Here is a 13847-nt window from a genome sequence, read left to right as displayed (position 1 = left end):
TAATAATAATAATAATAATAATAATAATAATAATAATAATAATAATAATAATAATAATAACAGCAGTGGCGAATAAAGAGAAATACACACAAAGAGAGAAAGAAAAGAAAAGAAAAGAAACAAAAAAATTCACCCAAATATTATTTTCTCTTCTCCGTTTGGGGTGTGTAGAGCCTTCCTACGCACTTTCCCATACAAACAAACGCAGATATATATATAGATGTATATATAGACAGATATATATACTTTTCTATATAGTAACTGAGTGTAAATGAAGAAAAAACAAGAAATAATAATAATAATAATAATAATAATAATAAAAGAATAAAGATATATATATATATATTTTGTATATATTTTGTATATATGAAGTACGTTGTCTCCCTAAGCAAATATACAGAAGAGCAAAATCCTCACTGATTTTGTTTTTTGATGTACACACACAGAGAGAAAAAAAGAAAGAAAACAAAAAAAAAAGAGATAGATCCACGAAAAAAAAAAAAAAAAAACAACATAGAAACATTATTCAGAGTATAATTGTTAACACTAATAATAACACTAACAGTGTTAATAATAATAATAATAATAATAATAATAATAATAATAATAATACGAATAATATACGTATGAAATACTCTCAGTCAACCCCTATTCTTCTCTTCTCTTCCCTTCTCTTTTATTCACAGTCTTTCTTTTCTCTTTCTCTCCTTTTATTCTTTTTTTTTTTCTTGACTTTTTACTCAATAATTATACCAACAGGGATACCGATATCATTTTTTTTTTTTCTCTTTTGTATCCCTGCGTCTACATGTATTAATTATTATTATTATTATTATTATTATTATTATTATTATTATTATTATTATTATTATTATTATTATTATTATTATTATTATTGAGTATCCCTTTTGTTTTAATAATACTTCTCTACTTTACCGTATACTCCTTCCTTCAGACATGTACACACTCGACGTTCTTTTTTTACTCTCTTTTGTTTTCTTTTTTCTTTTCTTTTACTTCTTCCTAATATTAAATGATAATCGGTTTAACTAGAAAAATATATACACACTATGCTGTACGGATATATACAACTATATTTATATCTACCTATAATATAAATATATAAATATATACGTTTCCTCTTCTTATTTCTCTCTTTTCTCTCTCTCTCCCACCCATCCACACTCATACACACATCCTTTTTATCTTTATTATCCTCGATCTTTATTATATATATATATATATATATATATAATTTTTTTTTTTTTCCTTTTCATTCAACGGTTCTCTACACATACATTATATACACAAACACACAGTGAGAGAGAAAATAAAAACAGAGAAACCCCACCAACCTCCCTTTTCTTTCTCTTTTTTTCCCCTTATTTTTTTTTTTTGTTATTTCTATTTCTTTTTCTTCATATTATGATTATTATTATGATTATTATTATTATTATTATTTTACCACTTCCTTCTTACTCCAATGGGATGTGGACTGTGCGGCTGCTGTTGTTGTAGTTATTGTAGTTATTGGTGCTGGTGCTGGTGGGGGAGGCGGCGTTTCACTCTCCTGTCGCCGCAGCATTCTGTGGATCTCACTATAACTATAAAGCACACATCCAACGACGGAGATATTCACGCCAATAAAAGACGGCCACGCAAAGGCGTAATCTCTAAAGGCCATCCCCACATAAGAAGAGACAACATTCTTCCCTGCCCCAATCATAGAAACCGTTAAGGGGGAATTTAATTTCATACACAGATAGGTACAATAACTAATCGCATATCCTCCCATGGCATTTAATGTGAGAAAGAATAAAAGTGATGGACTCCACACGGTATCTTGTAGTAATTCATCTAATTCCCCACGTACATTTAATAAAAGTAATAATCCCGCAACAATGGCAGCAAAGGCATTTGTGTAAAACATCACACCTTCTGAAGAGAGACGACCTTCATCTAATCGAGATCGAGTTAATACTCCATTTAATGCTGTACAGATATCATTTACTAATACAAAGAAAACTCCCCGCATGGGAACATTTTGTACATCAAAGCCCGTCGCTACAAATGCCCCTGCCAACATTAATAAAACAGATAATCGTGTAGAGACATCATGACGATAACGGAGAAAAAAGGCTTCACCCGCAAGTGTCATGGCAATAGAAAGACGACGTAATAAAACAAAGAGTGGCATATTAAGAGATTGTGTAGCTCCTAATCCACTTAATGTGTTAAATACAAATACCATGGGAAGTGGGAAAAGATCTACAAATAAAATACGGAAAGCACCACGTAATGGGAAACTTATACTTCCACGCTGCAATCGTACAAGACTCACCACTGTTGTGGTTATATACTGTAAGAAACCAATAAAGATAAAACACCGAAAGTCAAACTCTGTAAAGATGGCTTTTGTTAACATCATAATACCAATAGAAACAACCGCATATAATAAGGCGGCGAACATCTTTATCCTACCAGAGGCACTACGGGCATTAAATTCCAGTAATGATATACTACCTCCACCACTATTATTATTATTACTATTACTACTACTAGTAGCATTATTTACTCCACCACCAGCAGCAGATCCAATAGAAATGGCAACGGCCGCCGCATTCGCCGCTGCTGTGGCTTCTCCTATCATATCTGTTTTATTTCCACCAACACCAAGAATACCAAATGTACCGTCGGAGTGGCTCTTCTCATTACCCAATAAGGGGTGTTCGAATGTTTTCCCTACAGTATATCCATTTGCAGTAGTAGTAGTAGTAGTCATTGTTTTTGTTGTTGTTTGTATAGGAGAAGCATCACTACTATAAAAAGCGGTATGCTTACTACCAGAGAGAGTGTGGTTAATCATGCCGCTGTTGCTGTTGAGATCGGTATAAGTTTTATCCGTCAAATGTGATGATGAGACCCCGACTGTTCGGGCGTAAACAGAAGGAGTAACGCCAACTGTACTGTTTCTAACAGCACTCCGTCCATGTAAAGGTATGAGACCTTCATGTTCATCATGGTGTAATGATTCTACTCGCATTTATTTCCACTTCTACGTGTGTGTGTGTGTGGTAAATAACCTTACTTGTACCGTTATATATATAATAATAATAATAATAATAATATTGTTGTTCGTTGAAGAACTGTGTAAACGCCCTTGTATACCCTTATAAGAAAGAAAGAGTATATATATATATATATACTATATAAATATGTGTATAAATACCTGTGTCTGTTTGTCTGTGTATATACCTTTCTTCTAGTGGTAACTATACACAATTAGTTTTTTGTTTGAATATACTCTTTTCTTTTCCTTCTTTTTACAAATTCTCTTATCGATTTTAGTAACAGAAAAAAAAAAGAAAAAGAAGAAAAAAGCTTCTTCAACACCTTCTACTTGCTTTTATTTTATTTATTTATTTTGTTACCCCCTTTTTTGTTTATGCGCAAAGCCCTTTCTTTAAACTCGAGAGTTCTTCCTTCTTCCTATTGCTTACATATATATATAAGACGTAGAGAAACAGAAAAAAAAAAAAAAAAAAAAAAAAAACATTTTTTTTTTTTTAAATATTTTTGCCGTTATGGAAATAAAATAGGAGACCTGTACAAATAAGAAATAACAATATACATCTACAAAAAATAGATAATGATATATATATATATAGATATATCCCATCATTCGGTAACGCCAGTAATGCAATGAAAATAAAGGAACCACATATATTTACCACCCCCTATTTTATATACATATATACATAGGAAAGGAGTATATTCGCCTTTTTTTTTTTTTCTATTTCGCAATAATAATAATAATAATAATAATAATAATAATAATAATAATAATAATAAACAACAGTAATAATACAGAACCAAAAACAAAAACAAAAAAAAAAAAACAATGTTGGTTTCTTGTGGGCAGAAGGTTTCTCTCCTGATAACGCAAACAGGATGTCTCTCCCCACCCGCCTCCCAAATCTCTTTCTCCCTTCACCCCTTCTCTATCGTTCTCATGTTAACTATGATTGATTTTGTTGTTTCTTTTGTTGTTGTTGTTGCTGCTGTAGTGATTATTGACTGGGAGTTGAATACTCTCTGCGGCGACAGAGCCACGATAATAATTCCATTTGTTGTTGAGCTTTCAACATGGCATCTTCTAATAATTCCCGTTGTTGATGCCGTCTGGATGATCTCTGTGCTTCCAGAAGACTACACAGACCGGTGGAACTTTGTTTACTACTTTGCCAATCTGCAGTGGCTAACGGTCTTGGAGAATTCACACCACCACTTGAAGGAGAAGTAGAAGAAGTTTTAGTGAAGAGAAATTCTTTTCTCTTCTTTTCTTGTAATTGTTCTTGTTGTGATGGTCTCTGCTCTTGAGGAGGAGGAGGAGGAGCCGCCGTATCATCTTTACTATTATAATCGATTGTACTATCATCACTCTTCATATAAATAGTCGCACTAATGTAACTTTCATGTGGGGCATCATCATTATCATTATTAAACTTTTCATCTATCTGTTTATCATTATTTTTGAAACGACGCATATTATTATAATTATTAACATGGTTATTATTATTATTATTATTATTATTATTATTATTATTATAGTTATTATAGTTATTATGATGGCTCGTAGTGGTATGAGTCCGATGTATTGACTGCCCCTTTGTTCTTTCATCTGGCTGCTTTACTGGAATCTTTCGCCAGAGTACACCACTTCCACTTCCACTACCACTACCACTACTAGCAAAGATTGGAGTGATTGCAGATCCAATGGATGATTTCGATCTTATCATCCCATCTCCACTTTCCTGTGTGGTTGTATACATATGCCTCTCTCTTTGATCTCCTTCATGTAGATATCGCTGCTGTTCCTCTTTCTCTTTCTGTTGTTTTTGTTGTTGTTGTTGTTGTTGTCTGGGGAGTGCGGTAGTGTTATGCATATGTTTTGTTTCCATAAAGAGTACTGTATCGGGATCTAAAAAGGCGAGTGGGACATCATCTAAAAGTACAATGCCATCAGCGCGAAGTGTTTGCTCTGCCGCCGCCACACCAATTTGACGTTGAACTTCAATCTTAAGATCAAACACAGTGGCCTCATCTAATACTGATTGCGGTACAAATACCCGTACAACCATTGGCCGGTGTGAAAGGGTACTTTCAGAGGATCCACTTCTGCTATTGCTCTCTCTATGACTATGCTTTTGATGATGTTTACATTCCTCTCTTGCCACTACTAGTACGGTGGTGTTTTCATTTGGAGATAATAGTGGGGATGGGGCCAATCGTGTTGTTGTTGTTGTTGTTGGGTGATGAGTAGATCCACGTGTGAGGAGTGCGTCTACCGCTACACCAACATCCCGCAATGTACCTTCACGGCATGCCGTAGAGGATGCAAGAGATCTACGTATATCGGCATAATTTACAGAATTACGTCTTTCTTCTTTTTCTCGTTGTTGATATTGTTCTTGTTGTTGTGGTTGTCTATATCCTGGTTGATATTGACGTTGTTGATATTGACGTTGTTGTTGTTGTTTAAACGGTGGTGATGATACCGCACCTACTTCCCCTTCTTCTAATACAGGAGGCACATAGTAATCATTTACACTAAGTGGAAGAGACATGGAAACACTATTTCTTCTTCTTTTTGCATCTTCTTCCATAGGCGATGGTGTTGCCGTTCGAGGGAGTAACAATGGTTCATGTACTGTTGGAAGATCATCCGGTGATAATCGATGCGGCCTGGGAGGCGGCATACGAATAACGGATTTAAATGAACTTTGTCGTTGTTGTTGATATTGTTGTTGTTGAGCTGACCATTGAAGAGGTGAGGTCTGCAGATCTGTTTCTAATACTTCTGGAGCTGTAATGGGCGCCGAGGGAAGTGGAGAAGGAGAGAGTGTACCACTATTCCCATGAGTAACAATAGCAGCAGCAGGAGGAGGAGTTGAATTGTGAACATTAGAAGAAGAAGAAGAGCGTCTCTCAGATGAGTTCTGTACATTATTTAATACAACAGGGGCAGTGACAACATCTTCACGAGAACCACTCTTTGTCAATGTCTCATCAGTATTCATCTGGTCTTGTAAAGATATCTGTTCTTTTACTTCTTCTTCTTGTTGTTGTTGATGGTGCTTCGCCTCTTTAGTCTCTAATGTATTCTGTTTAGATGTCTCTAATCCTGTTTCCTCCTGCGATGGTGCCAACACAACAGGAGCACTATTTATATTAACACTATTCATATTAACATCAGGCGGTGGAATAATAGGCGCTGGTGTCGGAGTGGGTGCGGGTGTGGGAATAGGCGTAGGCGTAGAACCCGCAGAGGCTGAACCACACACACTATTATTATTATTATTATTATTATTATTATTATTATTATTATTATTATTATTATTATTATTATTATTATTATTATTATTATTATTATTATTATTATTATTATTATTATTATTATTATTACTTCCCTTCTCCTTCTTACTATTCCCATTATTCTTCTTGTTATTGTCATTACTGATATTCATAGCAGCAGTATTAGTAGTTTCGTTGTAATGATCCTTTGGACTCTTTTCACTACTATGACTACCACTACCACTACTATGTTGATGTTGTTGTTGTTGACGGCTTTGTGATTGGAAGCGTCTACGCGGTGGGGCTGCTGGAGGAGTTGTGCGTGCGTCCGGTGCGAGTGGATTAATACTTGCACGTCCACGCGATGGTGGCCGCCCCGCTTTCAATACATCCACTACTCGTGGTGTTAATATACTGTTTGTATGCACAGGACTTGTTGTTGTTGTTGTTACTATGGAAAAGTCGTTCAGAGGTGTAGATCCATGCAGATGTGTTAATGGCGTTGTATAGATATGATGACTACTCCACTGAAGAGGGAGAGAGGAGGATTGTCGTGTTGTGGCGGTGGTGGGCCTGTCTGCATTTATAATCGTCGTTGTGTGGAAAGAAATACCACTCGTTGTACGGGAGGCACTCCGCACAGTATGGGTCTCGTCGTTCATCTAAATAAGTAATAAATAAATAAGTACAGTAACACTAATAATATAATGATAATAATAATAATAACAATAATATATATACAATATATCTTTCTATCTATATATATATTAGGAGGAGAGATAGGAGCAATGCAAGACCAACACCACTATGAAATACAAACCTACTGAGAAGAAAAAGAAAAAAAAAAAAAACACGCACACCAGTAACGAACAGCAACTGGGGTACTGCCAATGCTGCTGTTGCTAATAGGACTCTCTTCTCTTGTAAATGTGTGTGAGTGTAATTCCCTTTTGTTATGATTATTTCTCTGTTCAAATTGCCTTAATTCTGTAATCTACAAGAAATCCCCTTCTGCTTTACCACCATAAGAAGAAAGAGAAAAAAGAAAAGAAGAAAGAAAACACACACATGTTTATACGTTTGTAATATCTCTATTTATCAATTCTAACAATATTATATTCTTAATAATTTGTACACATTGTAATAGATTTTAGTGTATATATATTTCTTTTTTTTTTCTTGATTTCTTCGTTTTTTTTTTTGTTGTTGTTTACTTTCTCCCTCCCTATTGACGTTCTTTTTTTTTTTTTTTTTCTGATATAATGTAACAGAGAACATGAACAAATAATAGTAGTAATAATAAAGATAATAATTACACATGTACATTCATCACGTACAGACGATGCCAATAATGGCGAGAATATAAAAAAAAAGAAAGTAAGAGTGAATGAATAAAGCAGAGATATATTCATGTAGTTTCAATAGGCTGTGAGAGCAGACAGACGTACTTTGTGAGTAATGTACTCCAACAACGGCTTCCAATGACATCACTCTCCGCCCAAGACGCACAGAGTTGTTTAAGCCATGATATCAATAACAGTGCAATCATACAAACCGCATCACGATCTTCCTTTCGCACAGTCATTACAGCTGCTGAGATATTTGTATTTATTCCTGTTGTTGTTGTTGTTCCTGTTGTTGTTACAGCTGCACGGGCGGCGGCGAGTTTGGCCTGCACATGTACATAAGCCGCCTGATCAATATCTAATGGTAAAATACCTTCCATCTCTTCAGCGCCTGGTGGTTTGGCGGAACTCCGGGATGTTTCTTGTGCGTTATCAACTGTTAAGGCGCCGTACTGTTGGACTGTGCAGAGAGCCACAATAAGTGTGGCCTCAATGAGTGTTGGGATAATCTTCTCAAGAGCACGATTTAACAAACGCAGAGATGCTCCTCCTCCTCCACCTCCAGCTGTTGTTGCTGTTGCGGTTGTTGTTGTTAATATCGTTGTAGATGATGATAAGGAAGAGGAAGAGGCAGCAGGATTTAATGGGGAGGGTAATGGTAATAATCCACTGGAGAGAGAAGATGTATAGTCATCTGTGTGAGATGTGGTGGTAGTTCCCTTTGTTGTGGACATCATTGGATTAGAATGGTTTCCAGAAGTATTTATATTCGTATTACTACTATTACTATTAGTATTAGTATTAGTATTCGTACTATTACTATTACTAACACCACTGGGTCCCTCCCATAGGGGTGCTAAATGGGCCACTTCTTCGTCTGTTAACGGTGCCGTATTTCCATTCTTTCCAATATCGTTTAATGTAAAAAGATACGACAGGCACATACAACAACGTGCAGCTGCTCGAAGTGCACAATCCCCAACATTATTACTATTATTACTACTATTATTATTATCATTAGGGATATTACCAGTATTATTCATATGATGAGCACTACCGCTATTTGTATTGCTACTCTGCTTGGTGTTATTCGTATTCGCTTCACTGTTATTACTACCAACACCAATATCCCTAAGAGATCTAGCAGCTTCATACGCTAAACGCAAGACTTCATCTAATGCGAGACTCATCAAATGCAAGGCGGCGTGTTGGTGTTCCACAGCAAACACCATACGTTGTGCAATGAGTCCACGATCCAGCAACACCGCCGTTAAGGCAGTCAATCGTTCCTCTAATGTTTGTCCACTACGTGTGGCCTCTGTTACGTGGTGTTCCATGTGAAGTAGCTGTTGCCATTCCACAACTGCGGATTTCCCTAATGTAACAAAGAAGGCACCTTCAGAAACACACATCCGTGATAACCACGACGCCGATGGAACGGGGTGTGTAGTTGTAGTACTATTAGTATTCGTATTCGTAGTACGAGCATCTCTATTCATATCCATAGTACTATTATTACTACTAGTGATGGTACTACTATTATTAGTATTATTAGTATTATTCTTGTTATTAGGTACCTCCTGTGTGAAAACATTCAAAAGAGATTCAGGTCCACTTGAGATGGCGGGTGGCGGCACCCACACATACGCATCATTTCCACGTTCCATTTGAAATGGTTCTGTACGCCACTTCAACATAGTATCACCCTGCAGTAATGAATAGAGTCGCCAACGGTAATATATTTGCATAGGATGATTCCAGGGATTGTGGAGAAACGCAAAGTGGGGATTATTCTCCTCACGTTTCATTATCTCCTCCTCCGCCGTAGGGCCGCCTTGCACAACGTAAAAAGCCACGAGATCTAAAAAGGCAGTCACATCTACCGGTAAATCATGCGGTACTTGTAATCGTGGGGCAATATTTGGAATAGTGTACGGCATTTCATCACGGCGACGGCGATAAGGTGGACGACGAGGAGGTGAATGACGTCCTCCTCCTCTTTGCATATACTGTTGTTGTTGTTGTTGTTGTGAATGTTGATTATAGTAATGATGTTGGTTGTGATGATATTCTTGTGGTGATGCATGACGATCAGGAGGACTTGGAGATCGCGGCCGTCTTCCTCTCGCCCCACTTCCACTGTTCATACTACCTCTGCTGTGATGACTATAGTAGTAATTAATACTATTATTATTATCATTATTATTATTATTGTTATTATTGTGGCCTCCACCGGTGTTACTGCCACCCCTACTATTACCAGAACTAAAGGACATAGCTTCTTTTTTTTTTCTTTTTTGTAGAGATGATGTTGGTATCTCTTACAGTATAATCAAACTCTCAATAACAGAGAGAGAGAGAGAGAGACCTCCTTTTTCTTTTACTCAAAACAAATCGGATATTAAAATAAGAAACTATTACACATTAGTGTAATTTTCAAAGGAAAAGAGAAGAAGAAACCAAAAAGGAAAAAGAAATAAAAACAAAAAAAAAGTCAAAAACCAGCAAAGAGGGAAGGGTAGAAGGAAAGAAAAAAAAGAAAAAAAAAAACATGAGAAAACAGAACAGTGCAAACGGAAAAAAAAAAAAGCAACCAAACCGCATACATGTCTGCAATATTCGCGTGATTCACGCCGCCCGTTCTCACAGAAAAGCAAACTCAATAAAAAAAAAAAAGAATTCGAAACTAAGCAAAACCAAAAAAAAACCAGAACAGCAACAGCAACAGAGAGTTCTTCCTCTTCTTCTTCCTCTTTTTCATTCATTCATATTACTATATTACTACATTACTACAGCCTCAGTCTCGCAATCTCTGCACGGTTAAATTCTGCACGACAGGCCAACACCCGCCGCTTCTCTTCTGCGGTGAGTCCCTCGCCCATATCTTGATGTTCCGCATCCTGCGGGGAGTCTAATAGTAACAGTGTCGTGGCTGTTGTGAGTGGGAGAAAAGCCTCCCGCAGTTGTTGTTCATGAGCACGGCTGAGGAAAAAGGTACGAAGAGTGCGTACTTCACGATCCATCTGCAGAGCCCCATAGGCACTAAAGCTCTTTTGTACAAGTGATTGCCACATCGCATTAGATACACGCCGGACGAGTGCAAGCAGAAAAATATCAAAACTGTAAGAGTCGAGATGATTATCAAATGGATTAAGAGCGGTGGTGGAGGCCACCACACACGCATTCACCCACGGATCACTTAACTCGTAATGATAAAAAACATCTTCTGTGAGTGTGTAGGGGAGTGAGGCAAAGCGGTCAAGGAAGGTGGCGACATGAGCTTGATAACAAATTTCCGCATAGTGTGTGAGCCATCGGGTTACGGTAGCGGAAAGATCACGTGAAATCACATCCATATCTTCTGCTAATTCATTAAAACGTAATAAATCTTTACCGGTAAAGTTATTGGCACGCGTTAATTGTCGTAATTCATCTGCTAGTTTATGTGCATAGTTGGCGGTGCGCTGTGCCGCACTTGTCCACCGCAGGACTCGAGAAGGTAATGTGTAACCGTGTTCTTGATGTTGTTGTTGCAATTGGTGTAGTTGTGCTGCGGGAGGGAGAGTGGTGTACTCCTGCAGAACTGGAATAACTCTAGATTGCACAAGCTCTGCACATGCGATAAATACAGCAGATATAATCTGTGTAGATTTTGTATTCATCGCCCGATGAAGGGCAATACGAAGAAAGAAGAATACATCATCTGGTAGAGTGATAGGAACTTGATGAGAAGCAGCATCCTGTTCAAACTCATTCTCTCCTGAATTTGCAGTTGCAATACCGGTAGAAGTATATAATGCTGCAAGTCCAGTCATAAAATTCGCTGCCGTTCTGGTAGATGGACTTGCAATGGTTGCTGGTTTCTTACTACTACCACTATTACTATTACTAATACCACCAGCAGTACTTCCAATTCCAGTAACTCTACGTTCACCAATACCTTCACCCATTCCACTACCAGCACCCAAACCTGGGGATCCAGGTCCCATTGATCCTTCTCTACCTACACCATGTAAGGCCTCCATTTGTAATCTCATAACTTGATCAAATGCCGCAGTAAAGTAACTCTTTTGTAGAGGAACAAACACTGCAAGAATCTCTTGTACTGTATTCATAAGTGGGTTATCCCGTGAAGACCATAACGAATCTACGGAAGTCATTGCATCTTGTGTTAATTGCCCTTCTCCTTGCTGATGATGATGATGTTGTTGTTGTTGTTGTTTTCCACTTTCCTCAGCACTATGTAGATACTCCTGCTGCTTTGATTGTGCAAAGGCCCAATATAAATGACAACAAGAAACAAGATGAGACATCTCCTCTAGAATTTGATCTGTACGGCGTGGGTCAAGTGTAGTGAGAGTCGTAGTGGTAACACCACCATTATTATCAATACCAGCAGTACCAGAAGGAGAGACAGAAACAGGAGCTGTAACAGAGCGTAATACTTCCTGTCGTTTCTTTAAAAAATCTTTCAATACTGGTACACATTGACTGGTGGATTTACTATGTAATTCTGTTAATAATCGTAATAACCCTACATCTCCAAACGTTTCACGCATAAACTCCTCCTCATTTTCAAATGCCGCAACCACCACATCAAGAGCCGTAGAGACAAGGGCGAGATGACTCATTCCAGCCTCATTGGGATCATCCATTTTTCGTAATTCCCGTTCTACCATTTTATTTAGTGCCGCAATTGTGTGTTCACACATCCATGTACAGTAGAGTCCACAGGCCTCATCACGAAAACCAAGAAGTGTCAGTAACCTTATGGTTTGCATAATGGTTAGTTTATCATTTGCTCGAGTAGCAGAACGAAACTTTTCCAGTAGTTTCTCTTTTGCAGCTTCCCGCGCTGATGAAATTACACATGCCACCTCACCATTCCTCTTAACACTCTTATTCTTCTTGTTTTTCTTATTCTTACCCTTGGGTGTCTTTCTTCTCTTGTCACCACCACTACTACTATTATTATTAGTATTATTAATATTATTATTATTATCTCCTCCAATAACAACACCATCACCACTGTTTACGGCTCTTCCAGGTGTAGAAGAAGAAAAAGCATCTTTCCCTTCTGCACTTGTCATCTTCTCTTCTTGTGAATACTTCGCCTCTTTACTATCATGCCCCATCAGTTCCTTCTCTGTAGCCCCAGTCATTCCATTCTCATCTTCGCTATTTCCGTATTCCTCATCATCTTCTTCCTCTTCATCATCATCCCCTTCTTCCTCTTCCAGCAGTGCAGGGGGCACCGAACCGCCAAAGTGCGCACTGGCCTCTTCATACTTGCGTAGAAGTTGCACCGTACGCTCAAGATCACCGGCATCAATTGTACTGTTCACACGGGCAATCGTGTGCCGCATCTCCCGCAAGGCATCCGCCGTCGTCTTCGCATCCCGCACACGTCTCAACAACAAATCGAGTTGTTTCACTCGGCGGGAACTGCGGCCGGCGAGGGCGGCACTCACAGCAATCGTACGGGCGAGTCCAGCGCCACTATCTACACAAGAAAAGAGCATTCGACGTGATACCGTGCGTACATCATCTACGCATGCGGTTAAACTCGCCGTGTCGGCAACGGCGTGGGCGACGTTTTCGAGAACGGCATCGCGTTGTTCAGCACCTTTCGCAATGCGGCGTAGTAACAACTCCACGCGATCTTCTAGAGTGTCTGTGCGATACATCACCAATTATATATATATATATATATATATATATATATATATATGTACTGCCCAAACTAGTACCTTCCTGTTTTTTTTTCTCCTTTTTTTTGTTATGCGGATCGTTTGTTTACAGGTTCTTTTTATTTTGCTTTTCTTTTTTCTTCTATGTTTGTTTTCGTTCCTACTCGCTCTGTTGATGTAGAATGCGTTGGTAGTGAATACAGCAGTGAAGGCAGAGCAAAATTAAAAAAAAAAAAAAAAGCTTAAATCCTTTCTAATCTTTCAGCCAGAGTGGCTCTTTCAAACCTTAACAAAACCAAAAAAAAAGGAAAAAAAAAGAAGAAGAAAGATTACAAACACCCCTCACAACCTTAACAATCATAGAACAAATACAGAAGCATTTTTTTTTTCTTAAGTTCCCAAAAGAAAAAGAAAAAAAAAAAGAAACACAGTGAAAAAAAGAACAATAAGAGAACTA

The 13847-nt window shown here is 37.8% G+C and overlaps 4 protein-coding genes across 4 annotated transcripts; all 4 read right to left on the bottom strand.

Moving 5' to 3' along the window:
* Positions 1 to 1456: 1456 nt before the first annotated feature.
* TM35_000381240 (UDP-glucuronic acid/UDP-N-acetylgalactosamine transporter) lies at positions 1457 to 3043 on the bottom strand (the record flags this gene model as incomplete). Its single annotated transcript, XM_029029538.1, has 1 exon — positions 1457 to 3043. One exon carries the CDS (start codon positions 3041 to 3043, stop codon positions 1457 to 1459), a length of 1587 nt encoding a protein of 528 aa, XP_028879115.1.
* Positions 3044 to 4070: 1027 nt separating this feature from the next.
* TM35_000381230 (uncharacterized protein) lies at positions 4071 to 7016 on the bottom strand (the record flags this gene model as incomplete). The annotated part of the gene is made up of 1 exon (XM_029029537.1): positions 4071 to 7016. One exon carries the CDS (start codon positions 7014 to 7016, stop codon positions 4071 to 4073), a length of 2946 nt encoding a protein of 981 aa, XP_028879114.1.
* A 746-nt stretch (positions 7017 to 7762) lies between these two features.
* Positions 7763 to 9976, bottom strand: TM35_000381220 (uncharacterized protein; the record flags this gene model as incomplete). The annotated part of the gene is made up of 1 exon (XM_029029536.1): positions 7763 to 9976. One exon carries the CDS (start codon positions 9974 to 9976, stop codon positions 7763 to 7765), a length of 2214 nt encoding a protein of 737 aa, XP_028879113.1.
* A 513-nt stretch (positions 9977 to 10489) lies between these two features.
* On the bottom strand, positions 10490 to 13387 carry TM35_000381210 (uncharacterized protein; the record flags this gene model as incomplete). Its single annotated transcript, XM_029029535.1, has 1 exon — positions 10490 to 13387. The coding sequence occupies one exon, from the start codon at positions 13385 to 13387 to the stop codon at positions 10490 to 10492; it is 2898 nt and encodes a 965-aa protein (XP_028879112.1).
* Between the last annotated feature and the right edge of the window lie 460 nt (positions 13388 to 13847).

The sequence above is a fragment of the Trypanosoma theileri genome, assembly GCF_002087225.1.
Source record: "Trypanosoma theileri isolate Edinburgh chromosome Unknown TM35_Tth_38_V1, whole genome shotgun sequence".
NCBI classification, from domain to species: domain Eukaryota; phylum Euglenozoa; class Kinetoplastea; order Trypanosomatida; family Trypanosomatidae; genus Trypanosoma; species Trypanosoma theileri.
Note: the sequence above shows the minus strand (reverse complement) of the source record. Positions and strands in the feature narration are given on the sequence as shown.